The sequence below is a fragment of the Strix aluco genome, chromosome 16 (genome assembly GCF_031877795.1).
Source record: "Strix aluco isolate bStrAlu1 chromosome 16, bStrAlu1.hap1, whole genome shotgun sequence".
NCBI lineage: Eukaryota > Metazoa > Chordata > Aves > Strigiformes > Strigidae > Strix > Strix aluco.
The window spans coordinates 10,744,879-10,763,888 of NC_133946.1; the positions used below are offsets into that span (position 1 = coordinate 10,744,879).

The following is a 19,010-nucleotide window of genomic DNA, read 5'->3' on the forward strand; positions in this document are numbered from 1 at the left end:
CTGAGTGGGTGAGGGGGTCTTCAGGGTGGAAAGGGGAGCTGGGAGAGTGTGTGGTGGCACGTGGTCCTCATGTGGTGTGTAGTAGCAAGCTGGCAGTGGGCTGAGCTGGGCTGCAGGAGGGGTGTCTGCACCCCCCGATGAGGGAAACGGGGAGACGTGGAGCTGAAAAGTGGCGGGGGGGGGACACACACAATCTGCTGAGGGGCACCGACGTGTTGCCCCGGTGCTGTGTGTGGGGGGGGATGGTGTGGCCAGGCCGGCCACGTGTGCTCTCCCTTTCAGTGCCTGGGATGCTGTAGCAGCGCTGGCGATGGCACCCAGAGACCCTTTTGTCACCCTCCCTCCCTCGACCCCCCCGGAAGATACCAGGGCCGTGCAGGGGGCTGGATGCTGCAGGCTGGTGTCGGTCACCCCCCTAAAAGGGGAGCTGGGGGTGCTGGGGGTAAGGGCGAGCACCCCCCAGGCCCCCGTGCCCCGGGGCTGTGGCCGCTGCTGGGCTGCCCGGTGCCTTCTGCTCCCCAGGGCATCCAGATCCTCCTGGGCATCCTCCACCTGGGCTGCGGGGGGGTCCTCGTCTCCTCCCTCAGCGAGCCCCTGCGGGTGCTGACTGCCAGGTCCTGCTACTTCATCTGGGGAGGATTCCTGGTAAGGGGTTCCCCTGAATCTCCGCTTGGTTTTTGGGGCAGTACCTGCTTCTTCACACCTTCCTCTTCCTCTTCCAAAAGTTCATCCTCTCCGGTTCCAGTTCCATGGTGGCAGAGAAGAAACAGGGTGCCTGTGTGGTAAGGGGAGACGTTTCTGCTTGCAGGGGTTTCCTGGGGTGCAGGGGTGCTCGTTCCTGGCACCCCAACTCCTCCAAGTGCCAAACTGTCCCAGCGCATGGGTGCTTGCTGGGGCTGGGGCTGGTTGTGGCACCCTGCTGCCGGAGGACCCTTGTCCCTGGGGATGTGGATGTGGCACATGGGTGTATGTGATGGCTGTGGGACTGTCTGCAGAGGGGGAGGGCTTGCTGTGCCTGCCAGACCCCCTCTGAGGGCTGGGGGAAGAGTTTTTTGGGGGGGACAACTTTTGGGGGTGGCCTGCTGGCCTGCTGGGGGGGTACGTGGCTGGCTCTGTCCCCACAGGTGAATGGCTGCCTGGTCCTCAACGTCACCAGCCTGCTGGCCTCCATGGTGGGCATCGTCCTGGTGCTCTGGGACTTCAGTTTCCACCATGAAGCCTTTTTTGGGCCCCGGCTGGAGCTGGTGAGGGGGTGGGGGGGGGGGGGGTCCCACATCCCAAGAGCCCACGGCAGGGCAGGCTGGGACGCACACAGCAGACGCGATGCTGCTGGGAATCTAAAAGGTGGGGTGACGTGGGGTCCTCTCTCCTTGCCAGCGCGTGGTGCGGGGGCTCCTGGGTGTCCTGCTCACCTTCATCGCGCCCGAGACCTGCATCACCTTCCTCTGCATCTACTTTGGCTGGAAAACCAGGTTGGCCACATTCACGCCGGTGAGTGGGTGTGCGGGGAGATTTCTACCCCCTGGGGAACACGGGGGAGAGGGATGGCGGGTTGGAAAAAGGGGTGACGGGGACGAGACCCCCAAAACCCCTTAGAAGCAGTGGGAGGGAAGGCACCAACCTCGATGCCTTCACTCCCGTGGCGTTTTTTCCCTGGCTAGGCTGAGGATTCCACCCCGAGCTTTGTGCCTCCGCCGGCGGTGCTGCCACCCCCGCCACCCTACCATGAGGTATTCACGGCTGTGGACAGACGGGCTCCGTAGCGGCCCTGCGGAGGGTGGGGGGGGGGCTCTGCCCATCAGTGGCTCCCCCCGGCCTCTCCACGTCGTGGCTTTCCCTGTGTCAGCTGCAGAGATGTGCCACGGCTGTCCTCAGCCCTGCCCGCGGCAATGGTGTGGCCCTGTGTCCCTCCCTGGGTGTGGCAGCGCTAATAAAGGCTGAGAGCTGGTCCCAGACTGGTCCCATGAGCTCCCCACGACTGGGCAGGGGTTAAGGCAGGGGAGATGCTTAAGGAAAGCCAAAAACCACCACACGTTCTCGGTCAGCAGCGACCTCAGGGTCTTTGTGCCAACCCTGGGCCTAAACAAGTCACTCAGGGTCACGTCCCATTGCTGGTGGCCCCATGTGGGACCGGGATGCTGGTGGCAGGTGTCCCCTCACCCTGGCTGCCATTGCCACAGCAGGCGGAAGCACCAGTAGGACTTTGGCAGGTCTCGGGGTGACCGCGCGGAGGATGGTGGGAGGGGTGGGGACGGCACCAAGGTCTGCAGGTAATAAACCCAACCGGCCTCTGCTCCCATGGCGCAGCCACCGCGGCGGGGACAAGGGGCAGTGCGGTGAGTGCCGATACAGGCGGTGGCCGGCATGGGGGGAGCTGGGGGGGTGGCTGTGAGCGGGGAGGGGGGGTCCCAATGGCTCTGTCTTGCCCTGGAGGGGTATCTGGCAAAGGTGGGGTTACTGGGGGTGGTGGCTGCCCCAGCTCTTCTCAAGTTCAAGGGGAGGGGGTTGCCCAGACTCCGGGAAGGGGCTCTCACGTCTCCTCCTCGCATCCCAGGTTGGTGGCGTGCAGGTTGCCTGCACCCCCCCCAAATGGAAGAGGAAGGGGGAGAAATAGCTAACAGAGGAAGGGGAGGGAAGCGGAGGTCTCACCAAGCCACCCCAATGCCACCTCTGGGTGCCTTTTCCTCCAGGTCCGGCTGTCGCTGGGTGCCCAGGAGCGACATTCCCCCGGGAGAGAGCTGTGTGCCCGCCGGGGGGGCTGCGAACTGCGTCCCATCCTGCTGGGGTCCACAGGCTGCCCGCTCTGTCCCCAGCGTCCTCATCCCCGGTGTCCCCAGCTGCAGTGCCAGCCCCCGGAGGCCCTGCTGCCTGTCTCCAGCCCCATAGGGAAGCCCCACAGCTGGGTGCTCCAGGTGGCTTTGGCGGGTGCTCTCCAGGGGGACAGGGACGATGGCTGAGATCTTGCTCTGGGTGAAGCCCAAGCTGATGGGGGTGAGCATGACCCTTCTCCCCTCACCAACACCATGGGGGGGGGGGTCTGCGGTGGGTCCGCCCCCACGAGCAGCTCCGAGCAACCCCCATCCCTCCGCACAGGCCCTCCAGGTCGTCCTCGGCGTGGCTCACCTCGGTTTCGGCGGGGTGGCCGCCAGCATCGCAGGCTCCAGCTTCACCCCCTGGTCTGTCACCGCCACCACCGCGTACCCCTTCTGGGGTGGCATCTTGGTGCGTGCAGGGGACAGGGCACCCCCAGAGTCGCGGGGCAGGCGGTGATCTGGTCCCAGGGGAGGAGGAGGAAGAGGATGGGTGCTCTGCAAGTATCTCCAGTGCCTTCATCATCCCAGCTGGGGGGGATTCAGAGCCACCAGGCTCTCAGGGCAGCTTCTCCCCCCAGTCAATCCCTCTGTGTGCCCACACCAGGCAGTGGGGCCACACCAAGCGTGGGCTGTAGCATGGCGGTCCCCATCCCTGCGTGGAGGTGGCAGTGGCTACCCCAAGGTGGGTTTTCCCCCACTTGAGCATCTCTTTTTCTTCTTTTCGGGGCAGTTTATCGCTTCAGGATCCCTCTTGCTGGTGGCGGAGCGTTATCCCAAGCCTTTGTTGGTGAGGATCTTCCCCCTGCCCTCTCTTCCATCCTTCACTCCCTGGGATGTGCGGGCAGAAAGCGGCAGGTCCCTCTTGCCTCTCCCTGAGCCGTGCTGGTGCGCTTCTCTGCCAGGTTAAGAGCAGCCTGGGGGCAAACGCTTGCAGCGCCGTCACGGCAGGCGTCGGGGTCATCTTCCTAATAGCGGATCTGAGTGTTGCTGCGATGTACGGGCACCCAGCCTCCCTCTCGGTAAGTGGCTCCCCACGTAGTAACATTAGAAACTCCATCTCGCTACGAGCTTTTGCCAGGTTGGTTTTCTGCTAGTTTAGTGAGCTGAGCTGGCTTAAAGGCAAGTGCTGGTGCCGGTGGTGATGGGAGGGAGGAGAGCGGAGCGTGCTGGACTGGCCAGAAATCACAGAGGGTTGGCGAGAAGGAAGTAGAGAATGGCTCCCCTTTTCATCTTCCTTCAATAATGGGGAGAAGAGAAATGGCTCACAAAAGGCACACGTATTTCACAGAATCCCAGAATCATCTGGGTTGGAAAAGCCCTTGAAGATCATCCAGTCCAACCATGAACCTCACCCTGACCGTTCTCAACTCCACCAGATCCCTCAGCGCTGGGTCAACCCCACTCTTCAACCCCTCCAGGGATGGGGACTCCACCCCTGCCCTGGGCAGCCCATTCCAACGCCCAACAACCCCTTCTGCAAAGAAATACTTCCTAAGAGCCAGTCTGACCCTGCCCTGGCGCAGCTTGAGGCCATTCCCTCTTGTCCTGTCGCTTGTTCCTTGGTTCAAGAGACTCATCCCCCCTCTCTGCACCCTCCTTTCAGGGAGTTGTAGAGGGCCATGAGGTCTCCCCTCAGCCTCCTCTTCTCCAGACTAAACCCCCCCAGTTCCCTCAGCTACTTGGAGTTGAGAGCAGGATGTCAGCCCCCGATATGATTTGTTGGTTTTGTGTTTGTTTTTTTTGCTTTGGTGGGCTGTAGCAGCGCGCCAGCAAGAGATGGCTCCAGGGCTGGGGGGATGCTTGGCAAAGCCCCCACTGCGTCTGGGAGTCAGGAGGGAGAGCTATGGCTGAGGTGGGGGTCAGCATGGCCAGGGGGGTGGTTCCCCTCGGGATGTGGGGCAAGAACACTGCTCTGCCACTGCACCATCACTGGCTTCCTGGCCAATGCGGAGCCCATGGTGGCCTGAGGTGGTGCTGGTCGTGCCGGGGCAGCAGTGTGGGGCTGCTGCGAGTGGCTCACAGTGCTCTGTGGGGTTGTGTTGCCTGCAGCCAGCCAGCACCGGGCTCTCGGGCATGCTGCTCTTCACCAGCTTCCTGGAGCTCGCCATCGCCGCCCTGCTCTGCTGCCGGGGCTACCTGGCTGCCCGCTGCCCGCCCCAGCCTGTGAGTACTGCCTGGTTGCCCCCTCCTGCACCGGGGGGGGGAGTGACGGGGATGGTCCTGAGCCAGGGTCGGGCAGGGTGGAACTTGGTGAGAAGCCTCAGCAGAGGCGTCTGCGGTGACGCTGAGATGCTGAAGGCCACACGCGTGTCCCCAAGTGTCCCCCAGCCCCACGTCCTGGCGGGGAGTGACAAAGGGGACACACCGGGGCTGTGTGACGACGGGGCTGCCCCTTTCTGCTTCGCAGGTTCCCTTTTCCGTGCCCTACACCATCAGCAACAACCCCTCGGACCTGCTGATCGCCCCATCGGCTCCCCCAGCCTACAGCTACGAGGGCTACACTCCTTCATGCCATGGAGGGAGCCTGGCCGGCTAGCAGCGGAGACAAGATGCCGGCCATGCCAGCACTGCCACCCCTTTCCCTTCCGTGGACACCGCAGGGAGTTCACACAGAGCCGGGGAAAACCCCACGTTGCATCTCATGGGGTCCTGGCCTCATCCTGACCACACACGTGTGGGGCTGGGACACCCGGCCAGCCCCTGAGTGTCACATCCCCAGTAAAACAGAGGGTGGATGGAGGACGCAGCTCTGCCCTGTCCATGGGGTTGGGGTGGGAAGGGGCTCCACACCCCCCCCCAATCCCATGATGGGTTAAATGGGGAGCAGGGGGCTGCGTCGCAGTGGTTTTGGGGGATTTGTTTGGTGCAGGGCAGGAGAGACCTTTTCAGGGCAGAGTTTCCTTGCCCTACCAAGGAAAGGTAGGAGCGATGCCGCTGTGCCCCAAATGACACACACACACACCCCCCCCTTTCAACGCCCTCCTGCCCAAAAGCCTTGAGGGTGCCTGGGTGGGGGTTTCGTGGAGAACTGGCTCCACGGGCGCCTTGTCCGAGGGGTTTTCAGCGGCGCGGTCCCTGCTCCAAAATTTTGCCTCCGGTTATGGTTTCCCTCCCCGTTGTGTCTCCTCGGGGCGGCTGAATTCCGCACCACAGTGATTCCCAGCAGCGCCAGAGCGGCCGCCTCGGTCAGCACCGCGGCCCAAAAAGGGTCAGGACCACCCCAGCAGGCAGCGATGCACTGCCTGTCTCCCTGCCTGCTTCTGCCTGCTCCTGGCTCCACATTTCCTAAGCTGGGATGGATCCCTCAGTGTTTAACACCCTCAGAGGAGGTTCCCTCCGTTGTTTTTTTGGGGGCACAAAGCAGGGACAACATAGCCCACGGTCTGGGGATCACAGAGCAGCGTGTTTGTCTGCAGTGAAAATATAAGGGTTGGCATCATCGCCACCCAGGGAACATGGCACAGATAAAAGCAGCTGGCTTTAAAAAAAAAGAAAAAAACAACTTGAAACCTGTCCCAGAAAAATGTGGCTTTCTCATTCTGGAACCAGTATCCTAACAGCCCTGTGAGAACCAGAAACATTTGGAGGCAAAGCAAAATGTTGACTTTTGGTATTTTTATGGGGATATAAAGTTTTTCACAGGAAGCAGCAACTTTCTGTGAAAAGCATTTCTCCATTGCAATCTATTTTCTTTGGAAAAAAGCAGGGCTTTTTGGGTTGGAAAAGGACTTTCGGTTCCACCAGGCTCGTAAACTTGTCCTGCGCTGGTGGGAGGGGATGCTGAACCGCGCCCCCCCCCCCCCCCCCCCCCCCCCGCCCTTCCCCTGCCCCAAACCTGAGCACCCAGCCAGGCTTCCCCCATCCGTGCCGTGACATCCTGAGGGACACCGGGGCGTTGGGCCCGAAGCCATCGACGTGGGAGTCCCCAGCTGCCAGCCCAGGTGTGTTTATTGAAAGCCACGTTTTTGTGGGGCAAACGCCTCGCCCAGCACCAGCGCTCAGCCCGTGCGTGAGCGGCTCCTGGAGATTTAAAAGAAAGGCTAATCAGCAAAGCAAAGATTTCCAGCTGTCAGGAGAGCAAAACTCGACCTAAAAAAACACAACAACAAAACATTAAAATCCAAGGAACGCGTTGTATATATCAGCAAAGCCAGAAATTCCTGCAAATAAAGGGCTGGAAGGCTGCACCGACCGGGCTTGCCGCTTCCCCACATCTGCTCAGCCAGACGCTTAAAAGCTTCACCTCCTCTTGGCATCTGTTTCCAAAATAAATTGTAACATCCTACCTTGGGCTCCTGCCATCCCCAGCTGGACCTGGCTTTATTTAGAAAGGGAAAAGCACTTTCTCCACGGATACCTCACTCGGAAAGGGGTTTTGCTCAACCACTTCACCAAAGCCAGCTGCTGGGCCGAGGGCAGTCACGGCTGTTTCTGGCTGAAAGGCTGAAACTTCAGGAATGCTTTAGGAATCTGAAAAGACGGATTTGGGAGGAAATCCACCGTAGCAGGCGGTTTCGGCTGGGAACACGAGCCGTCGCTAATGCTGGAGGACACCCTGCCTCTATAAAGGCTAAAGAGGGGATCCCAGCATTTCCACGGGTGCTAAAGTGTTCCTTACCCCTCGGGTGCCGCCGGGGCTGCAACGAGATCCCAGCCGGCGCGGGACTCGTTAGCATCAGGGTGTTGAGAGCGGCTCTCCCTCTGCAGAGAGGCAGAAATTACCGGCAGAAATTAAAGGCCAAGAGGCACAGGGAGTGTGAAGAGGCGCGGTTGAATCTCATCCATCTCCATGTTTTTCCTGGAAAGCCGTGCCGGCAGTTGCAGCCCTTTACAAGGCCAAGTGCTCGCTCCCCCGCCGTCGGGGCTATGGGATGGGGGAAACGCCAGCGGCACCTTCTCCCCAGCACCCGGTGCTGGCACAGGCAGCTTTTCTCTGCCTGATGTTTTCCACCCTGGGATGAGAGGATGCAGAAGGGCTACGGTGCCTGGCGACCCCCTTGCCCTCTCCTCCCGCTTGCCTGCCCGGAGACAGCGTGAGCCTGCTCAGGCACCAGGGTGGAGATGTGAGTCCCTCGAGGCTCCTTGCTGTTGGCTCTTTTCTGAGACCTGCTTTAGGCTGGTTTGGTGGGAGTGTCCCCCCCCACCTCCCAGCTATGGGCAAATCTGGAGCCAACTCCTGCTGCTATGCCAAAAATCTTCCCATTCCCTGGAGCGTGGGAGCATGGGGAGGGCACAGACCGATGGTGCTCCCTCATTAGCCAACAGACAAGGAAATGGTCTGGCTGTAAAGACCCAAAATGGGACAGGGGAGAGCTGAGCCTGCACAGCCCCAGCTTGGCTGCTGAGGTTTGCTGGGCATCCTGCCCCCAGGCTTGTGGCCACCACCCCAGTCAGCCACTGGTCAGTCTCCTGGTTTCCAGCCTGTGGAGAAAACCTTTGGAAAAGTCCCTGGAGAAACACAGAGGCTCTGTGGGGACACCAGCTTCCCTCAGGCGTCTCTGCAGACCTAAGAGCCAAGGACGTGGCCGTGCTGCTGTTCCCTCCGGGGAAGACACCGAGATGTGGCTGCTCTCCATGACCTACAGCCTGTGCCCGCTTTGGTACCACCCATCCCCTGATTTCCCCGCGATTGGGGGGGGGGATGTGGCTGCTCACCCCTCACTGGGGATCGCGCCCCACTGCTGGCCCCAGCGCTGGAAGCCTCTGCCGAGCTCTGGAAGCCATATGCCTCCAAACCAGGCGTCTCAGCTCCCTCTAGGGCCAAAGGAAAGGAAAAAGCACTTCCCAAAATTCCTCCACCTGCTCCTAAAATCCTCAGCTGGAACCAGGCTGTGGAGGGGCCCGGCCCTCCCCAGCTCTGCGGTGCGAGGGGTGTTGGGGTCCCCAACGCTGGTGATGCCCATGGCCACCAACGCGGTGTGAAGCCAGCCCTAGCTGCTTGTGGCCAAGCTCAGAGATGTCAGAACCCTGTACTTAAATATTTCTGTTCCACCCAGAAATAGCACGGATAAAGCCTTGGGGCGGTGGGCAGACATTCACAGCCTCCAAGAGAGGAAAAAGCCCAAGCGGGGTCCTACCCCGCACCCATCAAACGTCCAGGGAAGCTGGGGGGCTCCTCTGGGGGGACCCCAACCCACTTGGCGAGCAGATGGGGACGGCGGCCACGGAGGAAATAGCTGTTTTCTGGCAGACCTGGAGACCGGTGGCCAGCGAAGGGAGGAAGGGGCCTCCTAGCTTGCCCCTCGGGAGCTCCTCGCCATGTGCAGTGGCTCCGTTCCCAGGCTGAGCTCTCATTTCCTATCGGAAACAACCGCATCTCCTTTCCCTTCGGCTCCCGCCGGAGCCGTCCGGCACCGCACGCCGTGCTGCTGCTCCCCCCTTGCGGGTGGGCTGTCCTCACCGGGGACAGACCCACAGGGTCGAGGCGCTCGTGAAGGAAGGAGAACCCCAAAGACAATAAAAAAGCAATAAAGGAGCTTCCTTGGGACTTTTAGGGGTTTATAATGTTTGTGCCATGTCCTGTTTCACTCCTTTTTTTTTCCCCTGTGAGGGAAACTGCCAGGGCTGGCTGTCTTGTAGTGGCCAAATTAATCTTTGAGCACCTCGTTAGGACCCTGCCACGGCAGATAATGATGCCTGAGTAAAGCATCTACAACTGAGGATGGAGAAGACTCGCCCAAAACTGGGCAAGGAGGGGTCTCCTCCTGGGACCATCCAACCCCTTCCCCATGTTGCAGTGGAGCCCTTGAAGGGGTTGCCCCTCCTCGGGTTTGCCAAGCCCCCCTCCCCGCCTCCCTCTCCCTCCACCTCATACACGCAGGAGGGTGCATGCAGGGCTTTTTGCCAGCCTCTCTCTCCCCTCCATTGGCAAAGCTGCCTCATTGAGCAAGAGGGGCCTGACGAGATTTCCGCGAACAAACTTCCTGCAGGGAGCAAAGGGCAGCGGGATCACGTCCCTGCCCGACCACTACCTCCCAGGGAAGATTCAGACAGCGAAGGGACCGCTAACAGCGGCCGTGGGGAGGAGGAGGAGGGCAAACCTAGGCTGAAGGAGGTACCTGGGCATGGGGCGAGGTGTGGGGTGCAGGATGGGGTGTGGGACATCCTTGGAAGAGGATGTCAGTGCTTCTTGTGCTGCCACATCCAACACACTGGTCCTCAGCAGGCCGGGAGCTGGCCCGGTCCTTCAGCTTCCTCACTCTGCCCGCAGACGATGGCAGCCACCACGGTGACCGACTCCGGGGGTGTGAGGATCATCACAGAGGTTATCCCGGCCACAGACCCCCGAGCGGCCCAGCTGACCTCCGGCTCCAGGCCATCCACAGCCACTGGGGCATCGTTTCAAGTCAAAATCTTCAGAAGGGCTCAGCCGAAGGCGCTGGGGGTGAGACGCGGCATTTCAGGGGGACGGGGCACCTCAGGGGCAAAGTGGGGACTGAGTATCCCCAGGGACTGTCCTGCCAGGGCGTGGTGTGACAGTGGGAGCAGGGTGGAACGTGGCTAACAGCAACGGTGATATCCGTCCTTTGCCGGTGCTGGCAGACAGGCAGAGCTTTGAGCCAAGAGTGACCAGGGGGGTTCCTCTCCCCCATCCTTCCTCAGACCATTCACATCTTCACCGGGATCATCCATGTCTGCTTTGGGATCATCCTGACGGCGTCAGAGCACAGGAACCCTTCCCTGCCTGTGGCCAGCGGGATCCTCTTCTGGCTCGGGCTCCTGGTAAGCAGGGACGTGCCTGGCCTTCACCTTCTCGCCATCCGATGAGGACTGGGGAATCTTGGTGGATTGGGGACCAGATCCCGTCACCAGGGCCTCCTCTTACACCCAAATCTTCCGGCTGTCCCCTCTGGGGACGGAGGGAGCGTGCATGAAGCCCTGAACACTGATTTGCAGCAGAAGGGGCAGGGGGAATGTGGAATGGGTGTCTTGCTGCTAACACCCTCCTTCCTCTCTTTTCCGAGCAGCTCCTGGTCTCAGGCTCTCTGCTGGTGGAAAGTGAAAAAAGAGATAACATCTTGCTGGTAAGGGGGTCCCCTGTGGCCAGGCTGGGAGGGACAAAGTGTCCCCCCATTGCTTTTGCCCCTTCCAGAGGCTGGCAGCACCCCCCTGCAGCCCAGATTCAACCCGCAGGGGCTAGAGCAAGGCACCCAAGGCCTGTCTCAGCCTTGGGAGGTGCCCAACTCTCTCCCTATCACAATCCTTCACACTTCAGGGCCTCTACAAGACACTTGGGGCCTGGTGAAGTCCTTCTCCGATGATGGGGACAAAAGGTGTCACAGAGGGTGGCTGCCCTGGGTGGCTTCTCCAGGAATATATTTGTCCTGAGTTGAATAATCCAGCTCGGAGGCCCCCTGCTCAGACAGCTCAAACAGAAAGTGCCAGGCAGCCTCTCGCCCAGCTCTGTGGCACCTCGCAGGGGGTCTCTGGCAGGGTGGGTGTCATGCTGTCACCTGCACAGCTCCTGGCCAGAGCAGAAGGGCCAGAGCTGCTGCTGGCTGACGTGAGGTGACCCTCACAGGTGAAGACCTGCTGCGTCATCAACATGGGGGTCATCCTGAGCACGCTGGTGGCCACTCTTGTCCACACCACGGCCATCACTCGCAACGTCCCTGACTGCGAGACCAACATGCCGTTCCAGCTGAAACCCGAGTGGTGCTTCAACCTGGAGACCAAGGTAGAGCCTCATGGTCCTGCTCAGGCAGTGGGTCCGAGCCTCCTGACGCAGCACGGGATAAACTGGGCGATTGCCCGTGCAGGGGAGAGGGATGAGAGACGCTGCAGGATCCTTCCGCTCTCCTTCTCGCAGATGCTGAGCAACGGGCTGGATTCCATATTCGTCATCTTCAGCCTCCTGGAGTTCTGCACGGCCGTGGCGGCCCTGGCCTTCGGCTATGACGCCATCAAGCAGCACAAGTACACAAACATGGTGAGGTGGGCCGGGCCCATTGTGGGGCCCCGTCGCAGCTCAGAGCCCTGGGGAGACCTGGGGCACTGGCTCCGGCGTTTCGGTGGGAGCGGGGCAGCGTTATCCTCCCTCTTCTTTCCTCTGAGGGGTCACCCCAAGCTGGTGACCCACAGGGGTTTCTCTCTGTGACCCCAAAAGCCGAATTTTCCCCTTTTTCCTCTCCCAGGCGCTGTAGCCATGGCCAAGCCCGCAGCTGTCCCCTGCTAAGAACCACCACATGCCTCAGCCCCGCTGCCAGAGCTCGGAGGGGCCTCCCTGGTGCCCGATGGTGAAGCTGGCCGGAGCCTGAGAGGCCTCCACATCCCGGCCCCGGGACGGAGGCCGCTCCCCTCTGTGTGTTTGGCCCCCAGTAAAGGCCTCTTCACCCAGCCCAGGCCACGCATCTCTCCGGGGCTCGCTCAGGGGGCGGCGGGGGCCTCACCGGGCCCCCACACCGGGTAGGATGGAGGGGGGAACGGGGACGGTGCAAGGCACCGGACACAAGCCGCCGCGACGACGGGATGATGAGCACCGCCAAGCGCCTGCCCGGCACAAACATGGCGGCCTTCGCTCGGCGCCGTCGGGGAGGCGGGAAGGTGTTGCCCGACACTAAGATGGCGGTCGGGGGGGGGGGCTCGGCGTCGTCTCGTTTCCTCTTTGAGCATGCGCACGGCCATGCCGGCGTGTCGCGCCTCTGACGTCATCACACGGCGCCACCGGGGAAGGGGCCGCGTGGAGAATGGAGGGGGACTGCGGGGCGGCCCCGGCCCCAGACCCCGAGGAGCCCAGCGGGGCGGCCCCGGCTCCGGTCCCGGCCCGACGGCGCCGAAAAGCCGCCAAGAAACGAAAAGAGGCGGCGGCAGCCATCCCGCGGGGCAGGCCCAAGTCGGGGCGGGTGTGGAAGGACCCCGGGAAGAAGAGGTGGGCGCGGGAGGGAGGGTCAGGCCTCGGGGCGGGGGGGTGGAAGGACACACACACTTTGGCGGGGGTCTCTGGTGGAGGCGGGGCTGTTTGGGGGTTCTGGAGCTTGGGGGGGAGGCTCTGCGGGTGCTTTGCGCGGAGAGTCTGGGGGGGACAGGGCCGTTTTAGGAGTGGGTTGGCTCGGGAGGGGTGTGGGAGGGGCAGAGCTGCTTTGATGGGGCCACGGGGGTGGTTTGTGAGGGCACTCGGGAGCTGTGTGTAGATTTTAGGAAGGACCCAGAGGGGACGGGGCTGGTCTGGGGGAGTCCTGAGCTGAGGGGAAGATTTGGAGGGGATGCAAGGGCTCGGGGCTGCTGTGGGAGGCTTTGAACTGGGGGAGTTTCACAGAGTTCTGGCCTGAGGAGTTCCCGGAGAGGAGCCAGAGCAGGCGAGGCTCTGTGGGGTTCCTGCAAGCCGTGGGGAGCTCAGCTCTGCCTCCTCCAGCTGCTGACGCGGCCCATCTGCCTGCCCAGGTTCTCACACATGATCCAGGACAAGGCCCTTCGCACCTCCTGGGCGCGGAAAATGAAGGAACGGCAGGAGAGGAAGCTCGTCCAGGACCTGGCACGGCAACTGCAGGAGGGGAAACAGAGAGAGCGAGAGGTAACAGGGCTCGGGAGCTGTGCCTGGGGCTCAGGACCCTCCAGGCAGCGTCACCGAGCCCCCTCTGTGCCTGCTGTCCCAGCCCTCAGCTGCAGTTACCTGCTCCCTTCGCTGGGGCGAGCTCAGGGCCGCGTTGCGGGGTTGGGCAGCGACCAGAGACTTTTCCACCTCTCTCCATACACGACCCTGCGTGTGTGGGCAGCCGGGACGGTGAATTCCCTGTTGTTGTGCCAAATCCAGGCTGCGACAGTCACATGCTGCAAGTCACTGACTTGGAATAAACTCGTTCAGTCAGTTCAAGCCTCGTGCCGGGGGGGGGAAAGCGCCGCTGGCTTGGCTTTATGCCGCAGATTTTATGCTTGGGCAAGTGGCACTCGTGCTGCTGTAGCCCTGCAGCTCCCTGACCGGGGTCGACATCGGCTGCGGGTTGATGCTGGTTTGGGTTTAAGCCCAGAGGAAGGGAGGGAGGGATCCACACGGAACGTTTTTACTCCTGTAGGAGAAGAAACGGCGACGGGAGGAGAACCTGAAGCGGCGCCTAGAGAATGAGCGGAAGGCGGAAATTGTTCAAGTGGTGAGTTGTGGCCCCACTGTGGGCTGGGGTTGCTGCGGTGGCCTGGCAGAGCCAGTAGCTTTCAGATCCCAGGCACTGGCCTCCAGTGTGCTCCAGTTCCACTCCCTGGCTCCTCTGAAGCACTGGGAGGACTGGGGAAATCCAGCTGAAGCCAGCTGCACCAGGAGGGTGATTTCTCAGCCGAGCAGGGTGGGGACAGCTTCTCGAAAACCAGGGAGTGGGTCACCTTGGGGATCGGTGGCCCACGGGGCAACAGAGCAGGGGAAATGGCGTCAAGGGGAATCCAGGCACATGGGGCTTTCCTGGGAAGTCTGGAAGAGACCCGGGAGCTTGGGGTGGATATGGGGAAGAGCTGGGCAGCCACGTGGTGGTGGTGAGGATGGGGTTAACCTGTCCCCTCCGACACCAGAGCTGGGGCAACTTGGAGATGCTCCCGGGGAGGAGTTTTAGGATAAATCTGATCAGGAGCTGGATGGCTTTGTGTCCAGACTTCAGTCAGCGTTACGCTTCAGTGGTGGGAGGAAGATGATCCCATCCCTGCCTGGCTCCCCCCTCAGTGTGATCTCTGTGCCTGAAAGCCCCTTCTTTCCCCCTCACCCCCCTCCCCAGATCCGGAACCCGCTGAAGCTCAAGCGGGCAAAGAAGAAGCAGCTGCGGCGGGTGGAGAAGCGGGACACGCTGGCCCTGCTCCAGAAAACACCCGTGCGACGCAAAACAGCCACGGAGTGAGATGGGAGACGAGGCATCGTGATGCCCGGCCTGGGCAGCTGGGATTTCTGTGGGTCCCACTTCTCTCCGGGGGTGTTTCCTCGGCTCGGTGGGCAGGAGTGGCTGCCCGGGCCCTTGTGGTTGGACAGACAGCAGGACAAAGCTGGGGTGGGTGACACAATGCCATGACCCACAGGAACCGGCTGCTGTATCCACCCTACCCTGCCCTGTGAAGTTGGGGTGTTGCTGAGGGCTTGGGACTGGAAGAACTGCTTTGCGTGCCCCCAAATCTGCTTTTTCTTTATAAAAATGAATAGGAACTGACCCAGACTTGCCTCCCAACAGTTCAGGGGGGTGCTGGTGGCTCTCGCTTGGGGCCTTCCCTCTGCCAAGACGAATCTCCCTCAGCCTTCCTGGGGTCACAGGGGCTCCTCTTCCTCAAAGAGGGGTCTCACCCCCCTGGGAATGAGCCCTGGAGGGAGGGGGCATGTCTCTGCTGTGCTGCAGGGATGGGAGGGGAGTGGGTGTTGCAGCACAGCCTCCCGTCACCCTTCTTTGGTGGGGGCAGCACTGCTGCAGGGTGGGTTTGGGGGGGACTGGGAGATGGTGTGGAGGGGTTTGGGGTGGGAAACCCACGCAGATCTTCACTTTCCTGGTTTTTGTTGCTCTATAAAGGCCCCTTTTTTGCGTTCTGGTTGAGGGTTGTGTCTTCAGCCCAGCGGGACTGGGGGGGCGAGGGGTGGGCAAAGACCAGGCCGCAGGGAGGAGAAGCCCTTGCTGACAATGGGGAGCTCTGGGGGTGGGGCAGGGTGGTGCCCAGGAGCTTCAGCCTGGGGGGAAACATGAGCTTGTGGCCGCAGGATGAGCAGTGGCTGTGGCAGCACCTGGCCCTCTGCCCCCCAAAACCTGAGGGTAGGTTAATCACTGGCTGGGGGTGCAGGGGGCAGAGCTCCCCGTTGCCCTCACTGAGTAGGAATTTGGGCGGGGGGGCGGTTCCCACCCACGCCCAGCGCAGCCCCCACTGAGGGGTGCCCCAGGTGAGGGGTCTGGCAGGAGATCTGGGGTGCAACGGAGCCGTGGGGCGGCTGCTAGCCTGGCCCAGGTCAGCGGGCAGGAAGCCTTTGCCCTCGCTGCTTCCAGGGTTAATTATTATCAAGGCAAATCCCAGCGTGCAGTAGGCAGGGCCCTGCCTCGCCCTCCCCAGAGCCGCTGCACCAGCCCAGCCTTCACCCCCGGGCGGGTAAGAAGTGGGGCTTGGAAGCCCATCCCTGTGGCTTCAGGCTGGAAGGCCTGGGCGCCTGCTGGGGAGGGGAAGTTGGAGGTGGCGGGGGGCGGCATGTTTTTCTGGTGGGGCCTACATTGGTGAACGCAGTGTCTCCTCCCAGGGCTGGGCTGGCGCCAGCACCTCGTCAGGCTGCAGCCTGCGTGGCTACACGGAGGGGAATCGGGGTCTGCACAGCACCGGGAGGGAGGGGAAGGCTTATAGCCCCTGTCCCCAGCTTGCCCCAGCCCCCTGACCCCCTACATTGGTCTGGCCCTGGGGTGCAGGGGAGGAGGATGAGGAGAGGGAATGGTGGGGGCTAGGGGCCAGAAGAAAAAAGGGGTGTCCCCACCGCGGGGCAGGTTTGGGGGGGCTGCTGAGGGGTGTTTGGGGTGGGAGGTGTTGGGGGGGGGGAGCGGTGCTGCATGGCCTCGGCGGGGAGGGTGGGACAGGGACTAGAGAAGCCAGCAGGCCCAGGTGGGCTACAAACCCCATCGTGGGATTGCCAAGTCCTCTCGTTAGGATCCCTGGGGACAGTCCCCTGCTGCCAGCCTGCACTGGGCCACCACGCAGCCCCCCCTGCCTTCTCCCTGAGGGTTGGGCAACCGTGGGGCCCAAGTGGGCTAGTCAGGGGTGATGCTCACCTCCATCCCCAGGTACACCATGGTGGAGGTGACGGTGACACCGCAATCCTCGCTGGCTGACCGGCCGGTGCAGATACGGGTGCGGGGGCTGTCCCCCTCGCAGCTGGTGACTTTACGAGCGTCGCTGACGGACGAGCAGGGCGAACGTTTCCAGGCTCGTGCCTTTTTCCGCGCCGACGAGGCGGGCGAGGTGGATCCCGGGCTCCATGCCGCTCTGGGTGGCAGCTACACCGGCGTCTGGCCCATGGGACTTTTCTGGTTCCTGCAGCCCGACACCCTTTTCCGACGCCTGGTCAAGCGGGACGTGGCTGGCAGCCCCTTCCTCGTCCGGCTGGAGGTTTTCGATGGGGTCTGTTTGCTCACCGGGCCCCAGGACCAACCGTTGGCCTTCTGCGAGGCCGAGCGGTGGTATGTGGGTCCTGGCGTCCAGCGGGTGCCCATCCGGGAGGGCAGGGTCCGGGGGGCCCTCTTCTTACCACCCGGTGAGAAACGGGGTGCGGGGGAACCCTGGGATGTCCCAGCAAACGGCTTGTCCTGATGACTGGGGACATTCCGGGGTTGCGGGATGGCACCGGTGGCTTCTCTTCCCTCATGGGTGACGATCTCTCTGGCTGCTCACAGGACCGGGACCCTTCCCGGGGGTGATTGACCTGTTTGGGGGTGCAGGTGGCCTCATTGAGTTCCGCGCAGGGCTGTTGGCCAGCCGGGGCTTCGCCGTGCTGGCCCTGGCCTTCTTCGCCTACGATGACCTGCCCCGCGCTCTGGTCCAGCTCGACCTGGAATATTTTGAGGAGGCGGCCGAGCTGCTCCTCCGGCACCCCAAGGTGAGCCCTGCAGTGTGGCGGGTGGCCCCTGCGAGCGGGGACGTCCTGGTGTGGGGGGGGGATGTCCTGACAAGCAAGTTGTCTGGGAACTGGGGACATCCCAGTGAGCAGGATGTGCTGGTGAGCAGGATGTCCTGGTGACTGGGGACATCCCAGTGAGCAGGATGTCCTGGTGACCAGGGATGACTAGTGAGCAGGTTGTCCTCATGACTGGGGGTGTCCTTGCAAGCAGGGATGTCCTGGTGACCAGGAAGGACGTCCCAGGGAGTGGCTTGTTCTGGTGACTGGGGATGTCCCAGTGAGAGAGATGTCCTCATGACTGGGGACATCCTGGTGAGCAAGATGTCCTGGTGACCAGGGACGTTCCAGCAAGTGGGTTGTTCTGGTGACTGAGGGCATCCCAGTGAGAGGGATGTCCTGGTAACTGGGGACATGCTGGTGACTGGGGATGTTCTGGTGACCAGGGATGTTCCAGTGAGCAGGTTGTCTTCGTGACTGGGGGTGTCCTTGCAAGCAGGGATGTCCTGGTGACCAGGGATGTCCCAGTGCGTTGCCCTCATGACTGGGGACATCCCAGTGACCAGGACATCCTGGTGACCAGAGACATCCCAGCGAGCGGGTTGTACTGGTGACATCCTGGTGACGTCCCAGCGAGCGGCACTGCCAGCTGGCTCTGTTTCCCCCTCCTCCCCGCTGCAGGTGCGAGGCCCTGGCGTGGGTGTTGTCAGCGTCTCCAAAGGAGCAGAGGTGGCCCTTGCCATGGCCACCTTCCTCCCACAGGTGCTGGCCACGGTGTGGATCAACGGCACGGCCTTCCTCTACGGCAACCCGCTGGTCTACAAGGATCTCCACATTCCCCCCATCCCCTACCTCACTGAGCGCATGGTCCTCACGGAGATGGGGGCCTTGGACAACTCGGCCGTCTTCGCCGACCCCCGGGACCCCGCGTACAGCGCCTCGGCCATCCCAACTGAGAAAATCCAGGGGAAGGTCCTTTTTGTGGTGGGGGAGGCCGACCGCAGCTTGAACAGCAAGCTCTTCGCCGAGCTGGCCATGGCACGGATGTCACCGGCGAGCTGTCGCCTCCTCTCCTACCCCGGGGCCGGCCACTTGATCGAACCCCCCAGCTCGCCCCTCTGTAGCATCTCCAGCATCCGGGGAAGCCCCCGCCCACTGCTGTGGGGGGGGGAAGCCCAAGCCCACGCCAAAGCCCAGGAGCACTCGTGGCAAGAGATCATCCAGTTCTTGGAGCTTCACCTGGGCCCTGCCGCCACCATGAAGCTGTGATGGCTGCGGGGTGCCGGGCGGGGGGAAAGGGGCTGAGGTTGCCCCCCCTGCCTGGGCTTGTTGCCCCCCCTCAATAAAGTGCACCCTGCCAGCCGGCACTGCCTGGTCCTGCCTGTACTCATGGGGCAACAGCACGTGGGAGGGCCCTATATGTATATAGGTACATATATAGGCACAGCCACAGCTCAGGGCGTTGGGGGGATGTCACTAACCAAGGTGAAGGTTTTAGGGGGGGGCTACAGCCAAACCCCCGCCTCTGCACATCCTTTCACCGTGAGTTTGGTGCTGTGAGGTGACGGGAGCTGCTGCGATCCCAGCGCCTGCGCTGAGCTGGGGGTGGGTTTTTCCCCCCGGGAACGTTGAGGGTTTTAAAGCCCCCCCCCCCCCCC

The 19,010-nt window shown here is 62.2% G+C and overlaps 3 protein-coding genes across 4 annotated transcripts; all 3 read left to right on the forward strand.

Moving 5' to 3' along the window:
- The first annotated feature begins 9,723 nt into the window (after positions 1 to 9,723).
- Positions 9,724 to 12,149, forward strand: LOC141930724 (membrane-spanning 4-domains subfamily A member 15-like). 2 transcript variants are annotated; one of them, XM_074841938.1, is made up of 7 exons: positions 9,724 to 9,867; positions 10,024 to 10,197; positions 10,416 to 10,535; positions 10,781 to 10,837; positions 11,335 to 11,490; positions 11,623 to 11,742; positions 11,948 to 12,149. In XM_074841938.1, the coding sequence occupies exons 2-7, from the start codon at positions 10,027 to 10,029 to the stop codon at positions 11,954 to 11,956; spliced, it is 633 nt and encodes a 210-aa protein (XP_074698039.1). In that variant the 5' UTR covers positions 9,724 to 9,867; positions 10,024 to 10,026; the 3' UTR covers positions 11,957 to 12,149. The 2 variants fall into 2 exon arrangements, with proteins under 2 accessions (XP_074698039.1, XP_074698040.1); XM_074841939.1 differs by having other exon boundaries at positions 9,739 to 9,867; positions 10,004 to 10,197.
- Positions 12,150 to 12,447: 298 nt separating this feature from the next.
- On the forward strand, positions 12,448 to 14,929 carry CCDC86 (coiled-coil domain containing 86). The gene is made up of 4 exons (XM_074842335.1): positions 12,448 to 12,681; positions 13,194 to 13,323; positions 13,823 to 13,897; positions 14,507 to 14,929. Exons 1-4 carry the CDS (start codon positions 12,500 to 12,502, stop codon positions 14,624 to 14,626), a joined length of 507 nt encoding a protein of 168 aa, XP_074698436.1. The 5' UTR covers positions 12,448 to 12,499; the 3' UTR covers positions 14,627 to 14,929.
- Positions 14,930 to 15,706: 777 nt separating this feature from the next.
- LOC141930887 (acyl-coenzyme A amino acid N-acyltransferase 2-like) lies at positions 15,707 to 18,719 on the forward strand. The gene is made up of 4 exons (XM_074842334.1): positions 15,707 to 15,845; positions 16,523 to 16,992; positions 17,132 to 17,334; positions 18,034 to 18,719. The coding sequence occupies exons 2-4, from the start codon at positions 16,530 to 16,532 to the stop codon at positions 18,619 to 18,621; spliced, it is 1,254 nt and encodes a 417-aa protein (XP_074698435.1). The 5' UTR covers positions 15,707 to 15,845; positions 16,523 to 16,529; the 3' UTR covers positions 18,622 to 18,719.
- Positions 18,720 to 19,010: the final 291 nt, after the last annotated feature.

Excerpts from the sequence above, each read along its gene's own strand:
- LOC141930724 (XM_074841938.1), top strand. The coding sequence starts at position 10,027 with ATGGCAGCCACCACGGTGACCGACTCCGGGGGTGTGAGGATCATCACA. Across the intron at positions 10,536-10,780 it reads TCTTCTGGCTCGGGCTCCTG|CTCCTGGTCTCAGGCTCTCT; the intron begins GTAAGCAGGGAC and ends TTTTCCGAGCAG. Across the intron at positions 10,838-11,334 it reads AAAGAGATAACATCTTGCTG|GTGAAGACCTGCTGCGTCAT; the intron begins GTAAGGGGGTCC and ends TGACCCTCACAG.
- CCDC86 (XM_074842335.1), top strand. The coding sequence starts at position 12,500 with ATGGAGGGGGACTGCGGGGCGGCCCCGGCCCCAGACCCCGAGGAGCCC. Across the intron at positions 12,682-13,193 it reads AAGGACCCCGGGAAGAAGAG|GTTCTCACACATGATCCAGG; the intron begins GTGGGCGCGGGA and ends CTGCCTGCCCAG. Across the intron at positions 13,324-13,822 it reads GGAAACAGAGAGAGCGAGAG|GAGAAGAAACGGCGACGGGA; the intron begins GTAACAGGGCTC and ends TTACTCCTGTAG.
- LOC141930887 (XM_074842334.1), top strand. The coding sequence starts at position 16,530 with ATGGTGGAGGTGACGGTGACACCGCAATCCTCGCTGGCTGACCGGCCG. Across the intron at positions 16,993-17,131 it reads GGCCCTCTTCTTACCACCCG|GACCGGGACCCTTCCCGGGG; the intron begins GTGAGAAACGGG and ends GGCTGCTCACAG. Across the intron at positions 17,335-18,033 it reads TGCTCCTCCGGCACCCCAAG|GTGCGAGGCCCTGGCGTGGG; the intron begins GTGAGCCCTGCA and ends TCCCCGCTGCAG.